Genomic DNA, 15,757 nt, shown 5'->3' with positions numbered 1-15,757 from the left:
TAGTGTAGTTTGTGGACATGTGACAGCGTTAGAGGCAGGTTTTGATATTGCTCAGGTCTGTTGTGTAGTAATAAATATTAGGGGTTTTTTTTGTTTTTTGTTTTTGTTTTTTGAGACAGGGTCTCTCTGTGTATCTCTGGTTGTCCTGCAACTTGCTCTGTAGACCAGACTGGCCTTGAACCCACAGAGACCTACCTACCTCTGCCTCCTGAGTGAAGGGATCAAAGGCATGCACCATCACTGTCCTGCTAGTTTAAAATTTGAGCTTAACTCAGTACATTTCAGTGGAAATAGGGAAAATTTAATTTTTCATTATCTTTGGAAATAAGGTGTTTGCAAAATAAATTCATTAGGCTTTTTTTTAAAGATTTGTTTATTATGTATACATACAGTGTTCTAGCTACAGGCCTGAAGAGGGTACCAGATCTCATTATAGATGGTTGTGAGCCACCATGTGGTTGTTGGGAATTGAACTCAGACCTCTGGAAGAGAGGCTAATGCTCTTAGCCTCTGAGCTACCTCTCCAGCCTCAATTCATTAGTTTTCTAAAGTAAGCTTCACACAGCAAGAACAGAGACCTTGCTAACTAGTGTAGTACCATGCTAGCCAGCACATTATTTAGCTGCCTCTTATTTTTACAAGTAAGGTGATTTTGGCTCTAACAGATATGTAGGATATGCTTACTAATCACATAGGCAGTCATTGTTTGCTTTTCTTTAAAGTGTGGTCTTCTGTAGGTTCTGTAACAACATCTATACATGCAATTTAGTTAGATTTACTCTTTCTATTCACTCTCTCTCTCTCTCTCTCTCTCTCTCTCTCTCTCTCTCTCTCTCGACTTCTTTCACTTGGTTGAATGAAAACAGAAGGCTTTTAAAATTTTTATTAGCATAGCATGCTTGTTTTGTTGTTTTTTGAGATAGGCAGGGTCTCACTATCTATTTAGTAGCTCTGGCTGTCGCTGTCATGGAATTCACAGAAATCTGCCAGCCTGTGCCTCCTGAGTCTGATTCCTCCTCCCCCATGTATGTAATCTGGACTGCTATAGATTAGTCTAAAATCAGGCTACCTGTAATGTGTCATCTCCCCCCACCTCTACACCCCACCCCCATTCTAGGTACTAAATTTAGAGTATTTTCTTTTCTTTTTCTTTTTGATTTTTTCGAGACAGGGTTTCTCTGTATTGGTTTGGAGGCTGTCCTGAAACTCGCTCTGTAGACCAGGCTGGCCTCAAATTCACAGAGATCCGCCTGCCTCTGCCTCCCAAGTGCTGGGATTAAAGGCGTGTGTTCAGTTTATTAGACATCTTTTTCATAGTTCTCAGTCTAAAAAGGAAAACGTGAATAAAATATGTGTTACCAAGTTTTTGTTGTTGTGTTTTTTTTTGTTTGTGTATTGCCTGTTGGTAGTCTCAGAGGAATTGCTTTGCAAGAAACTCAGTAAAGTAAATAGTTCAAGTTTTGCATAGTGGGAACAGATGACTGAGTGTGTGTGCTTGGATACAGAAAGCCTTGATTTGAATTCTGGCTCTACCACTTAGCAACTTGTGACTAATTTTTTTATGGTAGTTACTGTGCTTTGTCTCCAGTCTTTAAAATTGGACATAATAGTAGTCCTGAGGAGTGAATTGGTTAATATATATTAAATGTTTCATACAATGCTTGGCAAGATTTATTAGCTATTACTGTTTACTTGTTGAATAGGGTTAACTTTGTTAAATTGTGAACTAGACAGAGTTGTCCTAGCTATTCACCCTTCTCAGATGATGGGAACAAACGGTGCTTTCAACCTGCTGTTCTTTTGCACACTTCTGCATGAAGCCCTTTGCTGTCTTTAAAACAGCAGCAATAACAAAAACAAACAAACAGAAAAAAAAACCAATACTTCATTCTGTTCTTATTGCTTATCATACTGTAGGAATCATTGTTTGCTTTTTTTTTTCTTCCAAGACAGGGTTTTTCTGTGTAGCTCTGGCTGTCCTGGAGTTCACACAGTAGACCAGGGTGACCTCGAACTAAGAGATCTGTTTGCCTCTGCCTCTTGGGTGCTTGGATTAAAGGCATGCACCACCACTGCCCAGCTTTAAATTACATTATTAAGTAACAAATTTTTAAGTAATTTTTATTTTTTGAGATAGGTTTCATTATGTAACACTGACTGGCATGGAGCTTTCTATGTACACCAGGATTTACAGTTGTATCCAATCTAGTATATAATAATAGTGACGTTTCTTTTCATCAGTCTCCTAGTCATTTCAGGAATTCTCTTTACTTACTAACTTTTGTCTCTTTAAATATAAAATCAACTTTGTCTAAACATTTCAGTTGCCAGATAGTGTAATAAAGAATATAAGGAATACTACATATATGTCCCTAAGCTATAGTAAAATGTCTGTAGCTACAGATATTTGTGCACTGCCATATTGGTGCTAGAATTGAGCCCAGGTACTCTGGAAGAGCAGCCAGGGTAGCCATCTCTCCAGCCACTAGTTAATACATTCTTATCAGATTGAAATGGTAAACTTCAGTGGAGCTGGAGATATGGTACAGTGGTTAAGATCATGTACTCTCTTGTAAAGGACAGGAGTTGTGTTTCCAGCACCTACATCAGGTGGCTTACAACTTCCTGCACCTCCAGTTTCATGGGACATGTCTGGCTCTCAAGGGGCACCAGTATTCAACATATACACAGGCATAAATAAAATATTTAAAAGAAAGGTTTCTGTGGAATGAAAATAGATATTCTAGTTGTAGTATGGGTAATTACCTCAGTCAAGTAATGGCATAAGCTGGTGTGACCAGTGTCATTCTGATAGCTGTTTTTTTTTTTCTTTTTCTTTTTGGTTTTATGAGACAGGGTTTCTCTGTATTATTTTGGAGGCTGTCGGTCCAGCCTAGCCTTGAACTCACAGAGATCCTCCTGCCTCTGCCTCCCGAGTGCTGGGATTAAAGGCGTGCGCCACCAACGCCCGGCTCTGATAGCTGTTTTTTTACACATACATACATTAAATGTAATAAAAAATGAAACCCCCCCACGGATGAATTGAAATTTCTAAGAGAGTGAGCTGGTGGTTAGAGCTTTGTCAACCAAGGAACAGCTTGGTTCCTGAAATCAGAAATATAAAGAAGCCAACAAAGATTGAAGGAGAATAGCTAATGAGAAATAGAGGCAAGCCAAAGGCATGTCTTGAAATCTAGTGAGGAAAAATGTGGGTCACAGGACTAGAAGGCTTTAGACAAATTTATTTGACAAATTTTATTGTTGTTCTGTCTTCCCATAACTTATTCATATTCCAAATATTAAAGTATCAGGGTCAAAATGTTTTGTAATTTTATTATGGAAATTATATTATTTTCTATTATAAATTACATTTTATGCAATACATATTCATTTATTTTTGAGACACTGTCTCCATAGTCCATGCTCGTCTGGAAGTTAATAATTTGATATCCTCCTGCTTGTACTTTGCTAGTGATGGAATTTCAGGCACGTGTTTGCACACCTGGTAATATTTATGTTTTTATAAATTAAAATTTATTGTCTTATGTGTATAAATAAAGTTTTGCTTGCATGTATATCTGTTCACTATAGTGTGCATGGTGCTTGTGAAGTCCAGAAGAGGATGTTGAATCCCCTGGAACTGGAGTTAACAGTTGTGATTCACCATGTAAGTGTTGAATGAAACAGGTCATCTGGAAGAGCAGCAGTGTTCTTGATTGCTGAGCCATTTCTCCAGCCCAATGTCTATATTTTGTTGGAGGATGGAATGGCAGGATGACACAGTGAAGACCATGATTTTCATTGAAACACTTTAGATATTTGGTAACACATAAATATACATAACTTCTGTGGTAAGACAAGGGAATAGCTAACTTTTGCCAGTTTATTATCTGGCTAGCTCGTTAGGAATATATCTTAGATATATCAAACATGAACTGCAGCCTAAAACCTCAGGTAGAAAGGGGATACTTCATTTGCTTTGTTTAAATCAGCTTGATTTGGACTTTGAAATCTCTTGACATGAAATTCAACCTTAGTTCTTAGTGGTTTTTTTTTTTTCCTTCTCCTTCCTTTTTTAAGAAATTTGACATTATGCATTTTACCTTCTCTAGGCGAAATGTTTTCTTTCATTGTATTCTATAGGATTCCTTCTGGTTTCTTTGGTTCTGCGGCCAGCTATGGGCTGCCAGTGCCTGTGGCTTGGCACTTTTTTAAAAATAGTGCTGGGTGCTGGAAATTAAACTTGGGGCATTGGACCATGCCAGGTATATGTTATATTGCTCAGATATGTCCCCAGCAATTGGGATTTTGAGACACATTTTGACTGCGTGGCTCTGGTTGGCCTTGTGCTTGCTCTCATAAAATACAGTGTACTGGTCTGTAGGCTTTGTCTTTAAAATCCCTGAGATGGGGTTTCGGAAGCCTTTGCTGCCCCAATTGAAAGTTGGTGGGAGGGAATGATGTAAGAAAAATTTAAGAATTGATATTCCAGAAATTAATCCTAAGAGGAAATACAGTAAGTCCACATGTTAATAAAAGCATGGTTGCTTGAAATGTCTTTGGAGTCATCTGAGAGCTTCCTATGAAAGTGATAAGAGGTAATTGAGTTTTAAGGATGAGCATATCTAAGGCAATGACTTCATGTGTGCATCTTTGGGAGTGATGACATGTCTGTAAGTTGAGGGTATATGTAGTGTGTTTGGAAGTGAGTGAGTGGGCTTGTGGGTGTTACATGAGAGAACTGAGAGGCTATATTAGAGAAAGCTTCAGAAAAGAGGATTGCTGTGGTAACAATCAGCTGGATATATTTAGAAAACAAATATGCTTAGGAGACTATTATGGTAGTTCTAACCTGAGCTGAGGAAGGATTGATGCCAATGGGATGGAATCAAATAACTGATCAAATGGAAACCATCAGGAAAAAAATGGGTAGAAGGCAGAACTCAAGGTGATTGATTCTGATTTTCTCAGCTGGGTTCAGGGATACGAGTAGGTATCATTTATGGAAACTGGAGAAGTCAGGGTAGGAGTGCCTTATGAGAAGAAGATAAGAGGTTTAATGGGGATCTGATAAGTTATCTGAGCCCTGGAATGGGACTAGATTTGTAGTTAGTAGATTCTCCTGCACCACTGGTTTTCTTGATGATTGTGATGTAGGAAGATGAGAAAAGAGAAATTAAGTGGGAAGTTGGGTTTAAGAGTCAAGCAGTGAGTCACCTGCGGACGTTCAGCCAGGGCTCGAGCTCTTGCCACGTCTGCTCTAACCACCACGGCCTGATCCGGAAATACGGGCTGACCATGTGCCATCGGTGCTTCCGTCAGTATGCAAAGGACATAGGCTTCATTAAGTTGGACTAAGCAACCTTGAATGGACTATTCAATACTGTCTACCCAGTGAAACAGATCATGCTAGTCTTTGTACATAAAGAATAAAAAAAATGAAGACCTTCAAAAAAAAAAGAGTCAAGCAGTGTTTTCTTCTTCTTCTTCTTCTTCTTCTTCTTCTTCTTCTTCTTCTTCTTCTTCTTCTTCTTCTTCTTCTTCCTCCTCCTCCTCCTCCTCCTCCTCCTCCTCCTCCTCCTCCCTTCCTCCCCCCCCCCTTGTTTTTCCAAGTCAAGGTTTTTCTGTACATTCCTGGCTGTCCTGGAACTCATTCTGTAGACCAGGTTGGCCTTAACTCAGAGATCTCACCGCCTCTGCCTCTCAAATGCTGGGATTAAATGAGTATGTCACTACCGCCTGGCTCAAGCAATGTTTTCAATTTTTTTAAATATAAATTTTGTAATTCAGAATTACTTTGTAATATTTTAAGAAAACTTGAAAATTGTGTGTGTGGAATACTCTCTTTCCTTTTCTAAAGTTCAAGATATCCTGTGAACATTTATAAATCTCTGCAGTTTATTAGTAACTATTATGTGTAGTTTATGTTAAGAAAGTTAAAAAACATTTAAGACTGCTGTCATTAACCCTTTTGAGTAGTTTCTCATTTGAAACTATTGGCAACTGAACTTATAGTTTGTTTCTTAAAGAGTTTGTGCTTGATGAGGATTATTTATTCACATGCATTTTTTGCCTTTTTTTAAAAACAGTGTTGCAGGTGACCTAACCTGGAGTTTTTGGTCATGCCAGGCTCCATAAGGCATAGTGGTGTAGCTCAGTGGTGAAATGTTGGCCTGGCATGCCCAAAAACCCCAGGAGGGTCGAGATGTAGTATAGTATCTAATGTTTTGAGGCTTAAATGTAGCTTTGTTTCTTAAGTGTGTAGTAATACTTCATAAATAAGGCTTAAATAAGATTTTAAGTTATTTTAGGTGTTTTGTCTGTATACATATATGTACACCTCATGTTTGCCCAGTGTCTGTGAAGCTCAGAAGGCATCGGTCCTCCGGAACTTGAGTTAGTTATGAGACACAATGTAGGTGTTGGGAACTGAACCTGAATCTTCTGCAAAAGCACCAACTGCTCTTAGCTAGTGAACTCTCTCCAGCCCCAGTAAAGACTTCTTAAAAAGAAATGGACATCATTTTGACTCTTTAAGACAAATATTGCTTGGTTCAAGTGTAACACATACGGTTCTATGGCAAAATGAGTCAAGGAGCTTAAAAGATCTTTTGAAAATCTCTGTTGTGCAGATTTTAATGTACTCATTTATTGAAATATGAGTTCTTGAATAGAATTTGGAAACCTAGATTGCATGCAGAATTAGACTTACTAAGTTAAATGACTTGGCTATAATATATTAACATGATGCTTAGTCACAGTTCCTTTTCAAAATGTAGCATTAGCTCTTAGGAGCTAGGGGTCTGGATAGATGTGGTTTAGGGCATGTACTGTTTTGTAGAGCACTTGAATTTGGTCTCCAGCTTTCAACCATCTGTAATTCCTCTTTTGGCCTCTGCAGGCACCTGCACTTAGGTGGACACACACCCACACAGACACACAGTTACACACAATTAAAAAAAAAAACTTAAAAAAAAACATTAGAGCTATTTGCCTTGAAAATCTGAAAGAAAAAGGATACTTTCTATTAAGTCTTAGAAATGTAAAATCACACATGGCCCTTACTCTTTTACTGATTACCACAGATAAAAATGGCTCTCTCAGATGATCTCTAGTGAATTGTAACTTTCAGTTACTAAAAGATAGTGTTCTGTTGAGTTTCAACTCCCCAGAGTATGTATCTCTATAGAAAATAGTCTAGTGTGCTTCTCTTCTCTTCCTTGAATTTCAGTTTGGAATTGCAGTTACTTGTATTTTTAGAACAGGTAGGGAAATTAGACTGCTGTTTGTTTTTCATTTATGATAGCATTTATGATGAATAATCATGACGATTATTATGTAGTGTCTTGCATATGGGTGACATGCTCTCCACTGAACTCTTCCTCCAAGCTAGTCTTGATATTATTACTATTTTGCTTTTTATTACATTAAAAATTTCATTTTATGCCGGGTGTTGGTGGCGCATGCCTTTAAACCCAGCACTCAGGAGGCAGAGGCAGGCGGATCTCTGAGTTCGAGGCCAGCCTGGTCTACAGAGCGAGTTCCAGGACAGCCTCCAAAACAATACAGAGGAACCCTGTCTCAAAAAACAAAACAAAACAAACAAACAAATAAATAAATTTCATTTTGTGTGCCTGTGTGAGTTGTGTCTTGGCAAGTATGGGGAGGTCAGAGGATAGCTTGTAGGAGTTGTCTCCATCTACCATATCGATCCCAGGAATAAACTCAGTTCGCCAGTGTTGGCAGCAGGCACCTTTACCTGCTGAGCCGTCTTGTTCCAATATAATTGGCAGATCTTTGTTTTTGTCAGCCTTGAAAATTTAAGTATGTTGTGACAGTTCACTGGTTGCATGGAGATTAGCTAAAGTAAGATAACCAGCTGTTAGTTTAGCATGCAGTGCAAGCACACATAAGAATGCATCAAAACAAAACAAGCATGGATTTTGAATATAAACTTTTTTTTTCTTTGGTTTTTTGAGACAGGGTTTCTCTGTATTGTTTTGGAGGCTGTCCTGGAACTCGCTCTGTAGACCAGGCTGGCCTCGAACTCAGAGATCCGCCTGCTTTTGCCTCCCAAGTGCTGAGATTAAAGGCGTGTGCCACCAACGCCCGGCTATAAACATTTTAAATGAAATACTGTAATTGCTTTAGTATATGTCTATTATGACACGTGTTTTTGTTATGCTAACTTTATACATGCTAGTTATGCTTTCCAATAGCATGAATAAATTATTTATATTTCATTTCTGAAAAAAACTAAAGGAAGGAAATGCCTAATATGAAAATTTCTGTTGTCCACTTTATGTTAGCTTGTATGATTATAGTCCCTGCCATTGGACACACTTTTAGATTGCTGTTAGATGTGTATAGTCAGTGTGTATAAAGTCAAATTTAAAAATCTAAGCAAGGGGCTGGGAGGATGCTTTAGTTGGTGAAGCATTTGTTTTGCAAGCGCAAGCACCTGAGTTTGATCACTGCACCCAACTGTACTTTTGGAGCCCCAGTCCTGGGAAGGCTGAGACAGGAGTATCCCTGGGGCTCACTGATCAGCCAGTTCAGCCTAATTGGGGAGCTCCAGGCCAGTAAGAGAGCCTGTCTCAAAGGAGGATGGCATTCCTGAAGTTGTTATCTTGCTGCCATATGTGCACGCATACAGGCACACCCCATATAGTTTAAAAATGCCCAAGCAAGGTAATTTAAATTACCTGGTTGAGAAGTAATTGGGGGACAAACCCCAAACAAATGCAATTGCAAGAGAAAAATATTTCAAACTAAATTATAAGTAATTATTTTTTACTTACTTGGATCATCTCACCTTTTCTTTTACACTAGTACAGATTGGAATTAGCTCAGCAATGCTCATACTCAATGATGATATTGGTTGTATTGGTGCATGTCCACAACCACTGGTATTTGGGAAGCTGAGGCAGAAGAACTGCAAGTTTGAGACTTATCTGGGCTACATGTGGAGACCCTGGCTCCAAAAAATGAGACATGCATACACACACAAGCCTGTGCACATATACAATGCATTATGCAGAAAACTTCCTCGTGGTTAATTTGGCTGACCAAATTTTTTATTGCTATATTAAAGTAAAATTCTAAATATAATAGTTCGTTATTAAGATAGTAAGTATAATTAGAATTGATTAAAATTTAGGCTTTCTTCAATAACTTTTGATATAGAAGGCTATAAGTGAAATTCAGTTTTGGTCTCCTTTTCAGGAATAGCTATTCACAGTCAGACAGAACCACTTACACGTTGTGCAGTATCTCCTGAGGAAGTCAGAGTCTGAGCCAGCATGAAGATTGAATCTTGTCTTTGGTCTGATTTACCTTTATTGTAACCATGTGCAAGGTGGAGGTTATAGCATGGAAACTAAAATCTTAGTAAGTGTGATTTTTATTTTAGCTATTAAATAGTTTCCTTTCTATGGTGAAGTTGTCCTCTTAGCAAAGGCCACTCTGTATATGAGGTGTAGATTTGATAGGCAGGAGCAGAATATACTTATAAAGTGATTTGGCTTCTCAGGTTTAGAAAGAAGGAAAAATACCTATCATTCTGCCTAGGAAACCTTTTCTCTTTCCTGGTTAAAATAGGTCATGGGGGAGGTAATAAATTTAGAACATCGAAAATTGTTTAGTATTCTAATTTAAGTTATTAAAATATCATTAAATTTGCCATGTAAACTGCTTCACTTATGAATTAGTTGTTGTTAAACAATAAAGACTTCATTATAGTGTAGTGTTAGTAAGCCCATTGTAGAGCCCGGGAAATATTTATTGACTTACCTCTCACTGTGTAGTCTATGCTATCATCAGTCTCAAGATCCTCCTGCTTCAGCCTTCTAGGTGCTAGGATTACAGGCATGTGCCAGCACTCCCAGCTTCTAGGACCTTTTAGATAGCAAGTATGTTTTTAATATTAACTAAAATTTTAATGTGTTAATTTTCAAATATCAAATATAAACATTCAAAAATATGCTATCATGCTAATAGTTTTCTTAGAGATGCTTTATCCATTTGAATTTTCTGAGAGTATAGGTGATGGAAAGTTTTTGTTTTTTGCTCCAAATGTAATCAGATTTTGAGGATACAGAATATAAGAACTATTTCTAGTTTATCATGTTATTTTGCTAATTGTGATTAGTGCTCTTTAGCATCTTTCTTTTCTATCTGTGCTAATTAAGAGCAGTGAATAATTAGCACTTTCAAGCTATTTTTCTCCCTTAGCAGATAATTAGGTAAGACTTTGATCTTCTGAATTCATGGATCAGACATAATATAAATAGCATGATCCACATTGTTTGTAACTTGAGAGTGGTTATGTGTTTAAGGTACTATTTGGTTTGTGTTCTTTCCCTTGCCTACAAGTCTTTTTAACTTCTAAATTAATGGTGACAGCTGAGATGAAATTGAGTAATTTCTATTAATGACTTACCTATTTTTATCTCCTTCTCCTGTAAAACAAGTCTGTATTCATCTCCTATCACTTTCAGCAGTCCAAAGTAATCTTTCATTAAATCTTTGGGAATTTATCTCCAGTATCTGTCTGGAAATCCCCAAATAAAAGTAGAAGAACCCAATAAGAAATTTTAAATGTGTCTTTTAAGAAATAGATATTTTCTAAGTTGAAGTGTATTTTTATTTTGGGGGTGTATTTTCAGAGGTGGAATTGTGTAGCTATTATTTTAATAACAGTATCCTAATTATTTATAGCTTCCTGCCTGACATAACTCACTTCAAGAAGTACACAATGTCAGAACATGGGATTAAGTGGGCCTGTGAATATTGTACGTATGAAAATTGGCCATCTGCAATCAAGTGTACTATGTGTCGTGCTCAGAGACCCAGTGGAACAATTATTACAGAAGATCCATTTAAAAGTGGTTCAAGTGATGTTGGTAGAGATTGGGATCCTTCCAGTACTGAAGGTGGAAGTAGTCCTTTGATATGTCCAGACTCTAGTGCAAGACCAAGGGTTAAGTCTTCATACAGCATGGAAAATGCAAATAAGTGGTCATGCCACATGTGTACATATTTGAACTGGCCAAGAGCAATCAGATGTACTCAGTGCTTATCCCAGCGTAGGACCAGGAGTCCCACAGAATCTCCTCAATCCTCAGGATCTGGTTCAAGACCAGTTGCATTTTCTGTTGATCCCTGTGAAGAATACAATGATAGAAATAAACTAAATACAAGGACCCAGCATTGGACTTGTTCTGTTTGCACATACGAAAATTGGGCTAAGGCTAAAAAATGTGTTGTTTGTGATCATCCCAGACCTAATAACATTGAAGCAATAGAGTTGGCAGAGACTGAAGAGGCTTCTTCAATAATAAATGAACAAGACAGAGCTCGATGGCGGGGAAGCTGCAGTAGTGGTAATAGCCAAAGAAGATCGCCTCCAACTACGAAACGGGACTCTGAAGTGAAAATGGATTTTCAGAGGATCGAATTGGCCGGTGCTGTTGGTAGCAAGGAGGAACTTGAAGTGGACTTTAAAAAACTAAAACAGATTAAAAATAGGATGAAAAAGACTGATTGGCTATTCCTCAATGCTTGTGTGGGTAAGTTTCTGTTTTTTTTTTTTTTTTTGCATTATTTTGAATGAGATGGGAAAAGGCATAATGGCTTGAAAAATAAAAGGATGGTCAGTATTAGTATTTGACTCATTTGACGTGATAGTTCAAGTATATATATATATAAAGATCTGTATTTTTTAACCTTGTCTGCCTTGTACCAAAGTGCCCATTTGTGTACATGCCTCTTTATCAGCTTGAGAGAAACCTTTTAACTAAGTTACTGTTAGTACATTGCAAGAAAGTATATACCTGAAGTTTAAAATTGTTTGTTTCTCCTATTTATTGTAACAAGATGTGACAGAGGAATACCAGCTGCTAGTTCTGGATGTTTGTAAACAGTGTGAGCATCTTGTGATGATAGAGGCTTTAGTCAGAAGTTAAAAATATAAAAATGTGTGACTCCAAGAAGTTGAACGAACGTAATATTGACCTTGAAAATGCTGATGTTAACTTAACATGAATGTCATGTAGTAAATATTTACACACTTGGTGGAACAGATTTCACATAGCCAGCTGATTCCATAGTTTAGATTATGATTTATGTGTATTGTGTTTTTAATGCTTTCATAAAGTAACACATAATACTGGGCCTGGTTATTAAGAGTTGTTAAAGGGCAGAGACAGGTGGGAGGAGGATTTTTCTCCAGCTACTAACTTCATGAATGAATAATTTGTGGTATAATTAATTCATAAAGATGTTATTTAATTCTGCTTTGTTTTGAGACAGTGTCTCTACACAGCCCTGACTGTCCTGGTACTCACTATGTAGACCAGGTTGACCCTGCACTCACAGAGATCCACTTATCAGAAAGTGTTACTTGATTCTTAAAAGTTTTTTTTCACACTCCCTGCTCCCAGGAGATGAGCGTTTGGATTTTATTTAAATTATTTCTGTGGGTTGCTTACTTTGACATTCACCTTAAAAATTTTTTTTTAATTTTTAAGTTTCATCGACTTCCTTTATGTGTATGGTGTTTTGCATTGAATCCCCTGAAACTGGAGTTAGGGGTGGTTGTGAGTATCTTGTGTAGGTGCTGGGAATTAAACCTGGGTCCTCTCTAAGGACAAATGCTCTTAACCACTGAGCCGTATCTCCAGCCCTGACATTCACTTTTTTCCCCTGACATTTTAACTATAAGTTTATATATTTCCATGTTACGTGTTATTACGTACTTACTTTAAAAGCCTAACTACCAATAAAACCTATTACTGGTAGATATTTTGATACTATTTTTGTAATAAAATGCCAGTGGAATACTATGTTAACATTTTAAAATGGAATTATAGGAAGGTAATGGCTGACATTCAGTTTTGTTTAGAAATATTTGAGTGATTTGTAAGGTTAAACTTGGTGTGGAACAATAGTGCCCCCTAATGTGATTTTATCCTTCTGGAAGTAGTATGGAAGACATAGATAGATTGTTCTCCAGAAATCTGAGGTTCTCAGGCCTGAAGACACGACTCAGTGCCAGAGCACTTGCTTTCTTCCAGAGGACCTGAGTTTGGTTCCCAGCACCCATATCAGATGGCTCACCACGATACATAACTCCAGCTCCAGGAGACTTTCATGGACACCTGCACCCAGATGAACATAGCCATATGCGCACACACATACTTAAAAATAATTAAAAATAAGAAAAATAAATCTTGAAAACAGAAGAAATGTGAAATTTTATTTTCTTAAATTTCATGTTTTTGTCTGCATTTATGTCTGTGCACCCCATGTGTGTAGTCCTTTGTGCAGACCAGAAGGGCAATGAATTCCCTGGGACTGAATTTACAGAGGATTGTGAGTTGCCATGTGAGTGCTGGGAATTGAACCTGGATCCTCTGGAAGAGCAGCAGTGCTCTTAACCCATCTCTTTAGTTCTGATTTTTTTTAAAATTTATAATGTCAAAAAAAATGTCCTAGCAGTTGAGCTTCCGAAGATTAGTCATAGTTATCATTTTCTCCCCCGTTGAGTCATGAACCATATTCTGTTGACTTTGTTGTCTCATTTCACCCCTTTCTTGGGGGTTGGCTCTTCACTACCTTTTTCCTATTGGGGTCAAGTTTATATATTAATGTATTCATAATGTTTTACAGTCTGCTTTGCCCTAAAAGATTTTTGTCACCTAAAGGGAACCTTTTATCCATTAGGAAGTTAACAACTCCTTCCCTCCATCCCCATCCCACCAATCTGTTTCTTGTTAAAAATATCACAAAAATGTGACTCCAAGAAATTGGATTAGCATTATATTGACCTTCAGAATATATCATTCATATTAATGAATTATATGACCTTTTTGTGTTAAGTGTGATTGCCTTAATTACTTGTATGCCTTCACATTTGCAGTGGTAGTGTGCTATCTGTATTTAATACTGTGGTTAAAATACAATATATAAATTTACAGAAGGAATTGAACTAACTTCTTTACCCTTTTTTGAAGAGTTATAGAATTCTTTTAGTAATCAAGAGTTTATAGTCTCTTAAGTCAGAGGATCCCAGGATGAAAAATGTTTTTAAATGTGTTTTTTTTTCCTCTGTAAATGCAGACAATCAGCATATTTGTCTTTATGGCTGCTAGAATTTCATGTGTTTACGACTATTTACACTTTTTGGTACTACCGTTTATTTTATATATTCTTTTTTCTTTTTTAAATATTTTATATATTCTTAATTCTTTTGAATTACCATCCCAATTTCTGCATTTTAGCAGCTGTGAGTTCATTTTTAAATGATAGAGCAAAAAATTGTATGACGAGAATGAACTGATCTTAATTAATTTACAGGTTCCTTTGGTGTTAAGGTATTGTTTTGGTCCTTGTTTTTGGCTCTTAGTTAGGTAGATTCTGTCTTTGCTGTTAGTTGAATAATGTTGTTAACCAAAAGGTCAAAAGTTATGGACCTGTGTTGTGTCTGTGGGGTAGTCATATCCTGATGTGTAAGTATCATCATTAAGTTGTGTTAGTGTTAAAAAAGAAAGCTTGTTTACATTAGGTTATAATAATTAAAAAGACAAAAACCACCTAAGCAGTAAGGCTAATAGAAAGGTGGCATGTACTGAAAAATAATTACTTTTTCTGAGACGGGAGTTTCTCTGTGTAACAGCCCTGGCTGTCTGGGAACTCACTTTATAGATGGAGAGTGCCTCCAACTCACAGAGATCTTCCTTCCTCTGCTTCCCAAGTGCTGAGATTAAAGGCATGTACCACCACTGTTAGCATGTTCCCTAGGTTTTGTTAAATGTGGGTACATTATGAGTAATTGATACTTGATATCAAAAATCATCTCTAGACCAGGCATGGTGATACAGTCACCCAGCACTCAGGCCAGATGCAGGTGGGTTTCTGTAAGCTCCAAGTCATCTAGGACTACAGAATGAGATCCTGTCACTAAAAAGTAAGTGTGTGAGTGTGTGTGTGTGTGTGTGTGTGTGTGTGTGTGTGTGTGTACACGTACGTACAGCAGGGACACTGAACATAAAATTGTATCCTGAATGTAAATTATGAGATGTTCTCACTTAAAATTGAAAAAAGATTCTCATAGTGAGGTCAGCTTTGAAGTTGATAAACTATGATTGAAGGTTGACTTATTTATTGAGGAAACATCAACAGTGTTGAGCAAACAAGCTTCTGTGGTTATTGGTTGTAAATTTCACTTAAGTCATATAGTGCTGTGAGAGGATGTTGGGATGGCAGTGCCCAAATGTGTTGTCAGTAAAAGTGTTACCTGAGGATGGGAGCTTGGATGGTAAAAGCAGAGCTCATTTGTTTTCCCCTATTAGATAGCATGTAGCTTGAACATGGAGCAGAATACCTAATTAATACACATGTATATGTGCCCACAAGTGTATGGTCGAGGAGGCCAGAGGTCAATGCCTGGTCTCCTTTCCATCTTATTTTTTTGAGATGGGGTTTCTTCATCAGCTGGCTAGATGGGTGGCTATTGCACCAGGGCTCCTCTTGTCTACCTCACTATTTCTTGGATTACAGGACTTTTTTATATGTTGGGTATCTGGACTCAAGCTTAAGTGGTCAGTGTGGCCAACTAGCCATCTCTCAGCTGTCTTTTTAGTTTCATTTTTCTTTTTTTGTTTTTGTTTTTCAGATGAGGTCTTTCTATGTAGTCTTGGCTATCCTGGAACTCACTCTTTAGATAAGGCTGGCCTCTAACTCACAGAGATCTGCC

General features: G+C 37.4%; 1 protein-coding gene across 4 annotated transcripts in view; it reads left to right on the top strand.

Moving 5' to 3' along the window:
* Zranb1 (zinc finger RANBP2-type containing 1) overlaps window positions 1-15,757 on the top strand; it is a 52,046-nt gene that overhangs the window by 6,108 nt on the left and 30,181 nt on the right. For 3 of the 4 annotated variants that reach the window (XM_040752682.1, XM_040752672.1, XM_040752679.1), the window contains exon 2: window positions 10,720-11,570. In XM_040752682.1, coding sequence (XP_040608616.1) covers window positions 10,757-11,570 — 814 coding nt within the window. In that variant the 5' untranslated portion in view covers window positions 10,720-10,756. Of the gene's footprint in view, window positions 1-9,225; window positions 9,391-10,719; window positions 11,571-15,757 lie in introns of all 4 variants that reach the window. The other variant, XM_040752676.1, reaches the window with a different exon arrangement.

The sequence above is a fragment of the Mesocricetus auratus genome, unplaced genomic scaffold (assembly GCF_017639785.1).
Source record: "Mesocricetus auratus isolate SY011 unplaced genomic scaffold, BCM_Maur_2.0 Super-Scaffold_4256, whole genome shotgun sequence".
NCBI lineage: Eukaryota > Metazoa > Chordata > Mammalia > Rodentia > Cricetidae > Mesocricetus > Mesocricetus auratus.
Note: the sequence above shows the minus strand (reverse complement) of the source record. Positions and strands in the feature narration are given on the sequence as shown.